This window comes from Myotis davidii, unplaced genomic scaffold (genome assembly GCF_000327345.1).
Source record: "Myotis davidii unplaced genomic scaffold, ASM32734v1 scaffold732, whole genome shotgun sequence".
Taxonomy (NCBI): Eukaryota; Metazoa; Chordata; class Mammalia; order Chiroptera; family Vespertilionidae; genus Myotis; species Myotis davidii.
This window is the reverse complement of record NW_006284349.1, coordinates 586,666-594,167: the sequence shown is the minus strand read 5'-3', so window position 1 is coordinate 594,167 and position 7,502 is coordinate 586,666. Positions and strand designations below refer to the sequence as shown.

The 7,502-nt window shown below is 55.2% G+C and overlaps 1 protein-coding gene across 1 annotated transcript in view; it reads right to left on the bottom strand.

Moving 5' to 3' along the window:
• Window positions 1-7,502, bottom strand: part of CCDC88C (coiled-coil domain containing 88C) — a gene marked incomplete at its 5' end in the record, with an annotated part of 133,104 nt that overhangs the window by 10,459 nt on the left and 115,143 nt on the right. Inside the window, 4 exon segments of the mRNA XM_015571294.1 lie at window positions 110-198; window positions 1,054-1,122; window positions 2,142-2,213; window positions 4,364-4,552. Coding sequence (XP_015426780.1) covers window positions 110-198; window positions 1,054-1,122; window positions 2,142-2,213; window positions 4,364-4,552 — 419 coding nt within the window.

Genomic DNA, 7,502 nt, shown 5'->3' with positions numbered 1-7,502 from the left:
AGCGGGTCGGAGCAGCCTGTGTCAGGACGAGGGGACACAGAGGGACATGCGTCAGTCTCCCACTCTCGCTCGCCTACCTCCCGTGGGCTCCGTGCTGCCTGCAGCTCACGGAACAGAGCCTTGCCCTGGCACTCCTGCTGGGGACGAGGTCCTCACTGCTGAAGCTCTCCGGCCTGCGGTGGAGCGGGTCGGAGCAGCCTGTGTCAGGACGAGGGGACACAGAGGGACATGCGTCAGTCTCCCACTCTCGCTCGCCTACCTCCCGTGGGCTCCGTGCTGCCTGCAGCTCACGGAACAGAGCCTTGCCCGGGAACCCAGGCTGGCATTGTGGACGTCAAGGACATTCCGGAATTCTTTAGAAGTTCACGCTGGCATTTAAAAACAAAATAACTTGGGAAAGAAGTGGGAAGCTTCTGCTCAAGCTTCAATTATCAACAGCTGTAAGGTATCGCACTAGATCACTCTTCAAACAGTGTAGACAGACCGTATTCTGCGCCATTAAACGAACTGTAAACACTGTAAAGCAGCGGTTCTCAACCTGTGGGTCACGGCCCCTTTGGCGGTCGAACGACCCTTTCACAGGGGTCGCCTAAGACCATCCTGCATATCCAATATTTACATGACGATTCATAGCCGTAGCAACATTACGGTTATGAAGTAGCAATGAAAATAATTTTATGGTTGGGTCACAACGTGAGGAGCTGTATTTAAAGGGCCAGTAGGTTGAGAACTGCTGCTGTAAAGGAACCAGTCACCCCGTGTCCTCTGACCCCTATGGACGTAACCACTGGTGCCGTCCCCATCCGGAAGCTCAAGCAGCTCAGACTCGGAGGATGGGTGGCTCGCCAGGTGCCGGAGCTGGGCAGTGGAGAAGGGACTTGAGCCCAGATCTGTTACAGCTCCCAGGCCCAAGCTGCGAACAGAATGACGTGGCCCTATGAATGCAAACGCATCATGCTTCTAATTGTATTTTTTACAATTACAGCTCTGATCTCAGCTCAGAGCGGAGATCCAAGTGCACTGAAAAGTGCCCAGGAGGGAAGGCCGGCTTACCCTTCAGGCTGAGAGGTGAGCTGTCACTGGACGCATTCGTGCTGCTCTCCAAGCTGCTTGGCCGGGACCCTGAAGGAAACGGCAACACTTAACTGCAGGGCCGATGACCAGTCTAACCCGGACTAAACCATCCAATCGGACAACTGCATCACAAGGTGACTCTGCCGCGGTCCGGGAAAGCCCCCGGGAGGACAGACCCTGGGATTCCCGTCGCCCCCCCAGAGGGGTCCAGCCTCACTGAGTGCTAGGCCCGTGCACAGAGGGCAGTGGGCTGTGCAGAACGGCAACTTGTAACATCTCTGTCTGAGGTCTCGGCTGTGGCCTCGCACAATTTTGTTAACAAAGGAAATCTCATGCAGACCTCCAGTACAGATTAGAAAAGGGCCGCTCTGGGAAAGAGAAGGGTTGGGGGGCTGGGGGGAAGCCCACCCTTACTGCTGCATGGATCTTTCTGGAACACACGTGGGAACACTGTGCCTAGACCAGCACAGGGCCCCCTGGTGAGGGCGGGGGCCAGGACACGCAGTGTGTGCACGTCCACGTGTGTACAATGACGTCTGTGCCCGAGCGGGTGCTGGGACCCTCAGGAGGGAAGGAAGTCCTCGCTTTTTGAGAAGGCTGGTATCACTCACCGTTTCCCTTCTGTGGAAACTTCCACTAGGCCTCAGTCAGAAGCAAGTGTTTCTAACACTTTCTAAGGTAGATTTACTACTGGGAGCTGCTCTGGGCACTAAAATCCAGGTGAGGACAGTAGAGCCCCCTGCAATCAGTGTCGTCTGCAGGGGTCACTAGGCCTCCCTTCAAGCCAGGGGAGTCAGAGTCTCCAGGAGTAGGACACGTGATAGGTAGTGAGTTCCCCATCACTGCAGGGATGTAAGCAGGAGCTGCATGTTTCCGCCCCTAGGGGAGGCAGCGAAGGAGTGTTGAGGAGCTGTGGGTCCCCCGTTCCCAGCATAACTACTCCACTTTCACCTCGTTTGTGTGTGGGACTTGGATACACGACTTAGCTTGAAGGACAAGCACAGTTGATGGAAACAGGGTTCTGTCGTAGAACCCAGGCTGAAGGGCACCACGCACCGCCCACTCACCGTGCTGCTGCCTGTGGTTGGCGAACTCGAGCTCCAGGGACCGCTCACAGAGGCTGTCATCTGAGTGATAGCCTGCGGAGAACATCCAGCTGTGAGTCAGGGGACCTGGAACATCCAGGGGGAACCTGGGCCTCTTGCCAGACGGCCACCTCTCACTCTGGCCCAGCCCCTGCATCGTGGTCGTGTCCAGCTCCCGGAGGAGGGAGGGACGTGTGGACCGTGCCCTTAAGTCCTGCCTGTACTCTCTCTCCCCCTATTTCTCCTGTCGACACAGCCTCATCCTCCAGACTCTATCTGACTCAACGTTAAATCATGCTTCCGCAGGTGCAATGCCTGGGGCTCCGAATGAAAGCAGCAGCGTCCTGGCCAAGGGCCATGCAGCAAAAGCAGCTGAGACTCAGTATCCCGGGAGCCCCTCCCACCCTCCAGGGCGAGCTGCACCAGAAGCAGGGGGCCTGCGAGCAGTTCTCCCCCAGGGCCTGGTCTCTCCCGGGGCTGGAGGAAGGAAAAGCAAAGAACCCACCACCGGAGGGAGGATGCGGATTCCCTCGAGACTGAGCCCTGAACCGGCAGCTCCTCACCAGAAAGAGCCGGAATCCAAGGGCCACCAGCCACTGCTCTTTCCTGAGAAGGACTAAGCTGCCCTGTGCCACAAGCCTGCTAGATTCTTGCTGACAGCAGCCCTGGGTCCCCTCCAAATGACACCAGGGTCTCCCCTTCGCCACAGTTCTGCGTCCACCTGAGCGTGAGCACTGGGAGGCCAGGGAGTCGCTGCGGGCAGTGCCGGGTGTGCGGTGTGACAGGCCCTCGGGCAGGCTCCGCAGGCACCTGAACAGGTGTGGGCTCTGGCTCAGGGTGGGATCCAGGCCGAGACAGCCCGTGGTCAGCCAGGAGGGCCAGGCCTGGAGCCACACTGGCCGCTGGAAATCCGACGGGACGTGGTGCTCCCGGCTCCTGCTCGAGCCTGGGGGACGGAGGCCGTCTGCTGACTGCCCACCCGGACCCCCGAGCATGCTGCCCGGCCGGCCCATGGCACAGCTCCCCGGACGCCCAACAGTAAGTGGCTGCCCTCTGTGTCCGGCCAGGAGCACAGAAGGGCCGCCTGGCTGCCCAGTGCTCACTCAACTCAGATTCTCTGAGGGTGTTTCTGGTTTGTAAACAAGGGGCCAGGCCCTGAAGCCGACCCAGGCAGCCCTGAGGGCAGGGACCCTGTCTTTGCTTGGCTTGTCAAACCAGGGTTATGCATGCCATGGCGTCCAGGGTGCAGTGGATGGTACGATCCTGAAAAACAATAACCCTTCTTGTTCTCGTTAGTTTCTAACACGCCGGGCCATCATTGTCAGCTCTTTCCGCTGTATTCAGATATTTCCATCTCTAAGCTATGAGCTGAATCTCTTTTTCAGTGTTAAGTGTTATTTTCCCTTCCTGTAAGTATTTAAAATTTCCAAGTGCTCTCCCCGCGAACGCTCCTTTTTATAGCGTCCTGCTGGTTTCACGAGAGCGTGCAACTTCGCTTGCTCTGATGCTAACGATGGGCGTTTCAAAGCGCACGTCTCTGCCCGGTGACCGCTGACTCCGCTGCCCTCACACCCGTTTGTCTCCGGCGCTGCGGGCTCTCCTCGGGTGTCAGGTGTCGGGGTCCTGAACTCTCACGGGCCTCCCCTGGCAAGATGTGACCCGACTGCTCTGCTGGGAACGTCTCCCGCTAATCAGATGCCTTGAAGGATGGTATTATCACATCTAAGGTGCAGATGCCAAGGCTACTGGCATCCTGGGAGACATCCAACCTGTCAATCCTTCCCCGAACCCCCTTGTTTTTCAGTGAGGACACCTGCTCTCCACTCTACCAACCGGCCTCCAGTTCAGAGACCCTGTCAAGTCTCCTCCCAGGAGAATAAACATCCAACGTTGCCGGATTTTAGCCCAAGCTCTGGTTCACCTCCGTCAGGAGCTACTTGGTGCCACTGATTCTGAGCAGTGGTGGTGGGTTCTAGGGCTTTCCTGGGAGCGGCTTAGGGCCGGGCCTCCAGAAGGTGGAGTTGTCCGCCAACGTCACACCGCCGTGGGCAGAGCTGAGGTCTGAACCTGTGTCCGAGGGAGGCCAAGCCTGTCCACAGCTTCACCAACCTGCTGACCACCTCTCAGTCTGAGAGGCCCCCCTGCCCCTGAGACCCCGGCCCCAGAAGCTCATCCCTCTCAGTTCTAAGGGACCCGTGACTCACCGTGGGTGCGGCCTGGGTGCCGGGAGACGGGGGTGGAGCTGGAAGGCACTGTAGTGACGGCTGAGGATGAACAGGCCCGGGAGCCCGGCTCTGACGGCCAGGGCTTGGAGACTGGCTCAGCGGAGGCGTCCGTGCGGTCAAGGCTGCCTCCGTGTGGCGACCCTCGCTTTGGTACTAGGTCCCCAGGGCCTGGGGCAGAGGAGGACAGTGAGGACGGGGGCGGCAACCTCCCATGCCAAGGTGGGCGATCACACCGGGCCTAGAAGCAGCGGCAGCGGGGCACACGGAGCACAGGGACAGAAGCTGGGCTGCGCGCCTCCCGGGCTGCGGTGGGAACCAGGGCCTGAGCTGGAGGCCCTGGAGGCCGTCCCTCGCTCTCACCACAGATCATAGTTCGAGCCCCAGCAGCTGGGAGAAAATACTAGTAAAGGACCAACTCAAGAGGCTCAACGAAACGCTGCTAAAAGCCCAACACATTAGCGACTGGGCCCACCTGCTGTGTAACACTGCCACTCAAATCCCTGATTTATAAAAAGACCCTGACTGATGTCTGCTCAGGGCCACTGGAGACCTGTGGCCCGGGCCCTCAAGGTCCTGGATGTGCACCCTTGTGATCTGAGAAAGCTGTTTATTGCCACCCTAACCACCATTTGTGTAAGAAGTCTTCATCACCGCAAGGAAGAGTTTTACCTTGTATTTTGCACTTTCCTGCAATCTCTGAATCTTCTACCGTGAACATACTAATATACTCTTGTCAAAGTTAAATAAAATCCTAATTAAAAAAAAAAAAACACTGGGAAAAAACCTAAAAGATCTTCAATGACCTCCTAGTAGGAGAGGGGATGGGCTCTCCAAATACAAGTGAAAAGCTCATGTGGGTGGAGTTCTAGAAGCATTAGGACAAGACTGTTTTGCACAAGGGCGTGGACCCAGAGCCATGTCCGCTGTCGGGATTTTGACTCGTCTCCACACTCTCCCAGGACCTGACCCCCGACCCTCAGCCACTCAGTGTCTGGACTCACGGTCACGTGTGAAGCACCCAAGTCTTACGACTTCAAACCAAGGGAACTTTTGGATTCTGAAAGGTAACCTTGATGAGAAGCAAGATTCAAGGCGGGTGGAATGAATCGGACAGGCAGCCACTGCATGAAGTGAACATGAGGAGCAGAGGAGAGGCGGAGGTGAGCCAACAGCAGCAATGGCAGAGAAACCACACACTTCCCACAGCATGCTGGGAAGACAGGCAGAGGACCAGGACGTGGCCGCCCAGGAACCTGAGCAGGTGCGCGAGACGAAGTCAGTGCCACATCAACTGACTGGACAGGGCGGTAGTCACGGATTTACGTTGACGATTACCTGGTTTCCATGGCGATACCGGGTTTCCATTTACAGTACCGATAATCATCTTTCCTTTTAAAATAAAGTTAAATGGAAACCGGGAGTCGATTCGAGGGGAGACATGTAAGCGATCACAGAGGTGATACAGACATGGCAAACGCATGGAGATGGTACAAGGACGGCTGAAGACAGACAGCAAGGCAGTAGCTAAAGGCCTCTGTGGACCAGGGCTCCCGGCTCCCGACTGGGAGCTGTTCTGTCTGTCCACTGCTGCCCTCACAGCAGCATCCAAGACGTCAGAGGATCGTAGCTCGGCCCTAAAAGGGCACTCCAGGCTGAACCCTGGCTCAGCAACATTCATCCAATTATTCAAAATGCTTGAGTGCAGCAATAAATTCTTCAGAACATGGAACACATCTACAAAGGGACTTATCTGCACAAGCCAACGATCCCCTGCTCCGACAAGGGAAGTGGGGATGGGGAAAAGGGCAGCGGTTTTAAATGCAGCCGCTTAACAATAAGTCTTTACAGAGGCCGTACGTTTTAGGAAGCATAGCGACAGCTGACCAGTTCTGCGTGACACACGGCATGACATACAAGCCTGCAGGTGCGGGCGCGGGCAGCACTCGGCCAGGGACTCACTGGGCACGGGCATCCTGGCCCACGGGCCTGTGCGTGGCTGTCCCGAGGCTCCCCTAACACTGCGCTGCGCTGGAGTACCGTCCAGAGGGTGTCACAACTCATCTTCTCTTTTGAAATCAGAATCCACGTTGGCTGTTTTAAGCTTGGCTTGGAATTGGGGTCAGGAGGAGGGGTCCACTATGGGTCATCTGGCCTTTAGGTACTGTTTTTTGTTTGTTTGTTTGAATTTCAGAAATGAAGGAGGGCACATGATGAAGGCACTGATGAAGGGAAAGGATTAGAAATCTCCAATTTCTGAGAAAGGGAGAGGGTAGTTAGAGGCGGGTGGAATGTCAGAGGAAGACCAGAACCGCAGGCGTTTAGAGAAAGCCGGGGGGGCCGGGGGGGCTGTTGGAGACTTGTCTTTGTCCTTGCTTTTGCTTCTCAAAAAGGGGCTCTTTTTGCACCGAGTTGCTAAATTGTTGTCCCCCGGATAACCCAAGAGAGAAAGGAAAAAAAACAAAAACAGCAAATGAATGAAATGAACGATAACAAATGACGCTACATTAGCTGAACGTACTTGGGAATCAGAATCCTGTCCAGCCCAGGAGAGATGGAAACAATGCCCACGGCACAACCAGAATCAGGACTCGGTAAATCATTTAGGCTCCGACTCCATTGAGTTAATTCAGTGGCACCTTGTGCCAATGCTTTACTTAGCACGTGGGAAGTCTATATTGCTCTAGGAGACGATGTGTTAGACCATTTTTCAGTTTCAATGTGTTAAATTATTAAACAAGGATGTTTATTAATTTAGGACCTGGCATTTCTTATTCATCCATTTTAATGACAGGTTCCTGACAACGTGGCTCTCACACACTAACTCCTGCTCCTGTTCAAAGACCTTGGGACACTTAATGGTGTGTTCCTGGCCGGCGGTAATGAAATAGCCTACGTCAACTCTTCACTAATAATTCTCATACACCTAAATAACCTCTTCTGGCAGGATGAGTTTGAAGATGAATTATTCCCATTTAAGACCCCTACGCATCCTCTACTCTAAACCTCCCTTTAATGGCCTTTAAATTACAGTCTGACCAGAGCAGACAATTGGTCTTTCTGAGCATGTCATGTACACGAACATAACTGATTTCTGATTGAGGATTCAAGTCCAGAGGAA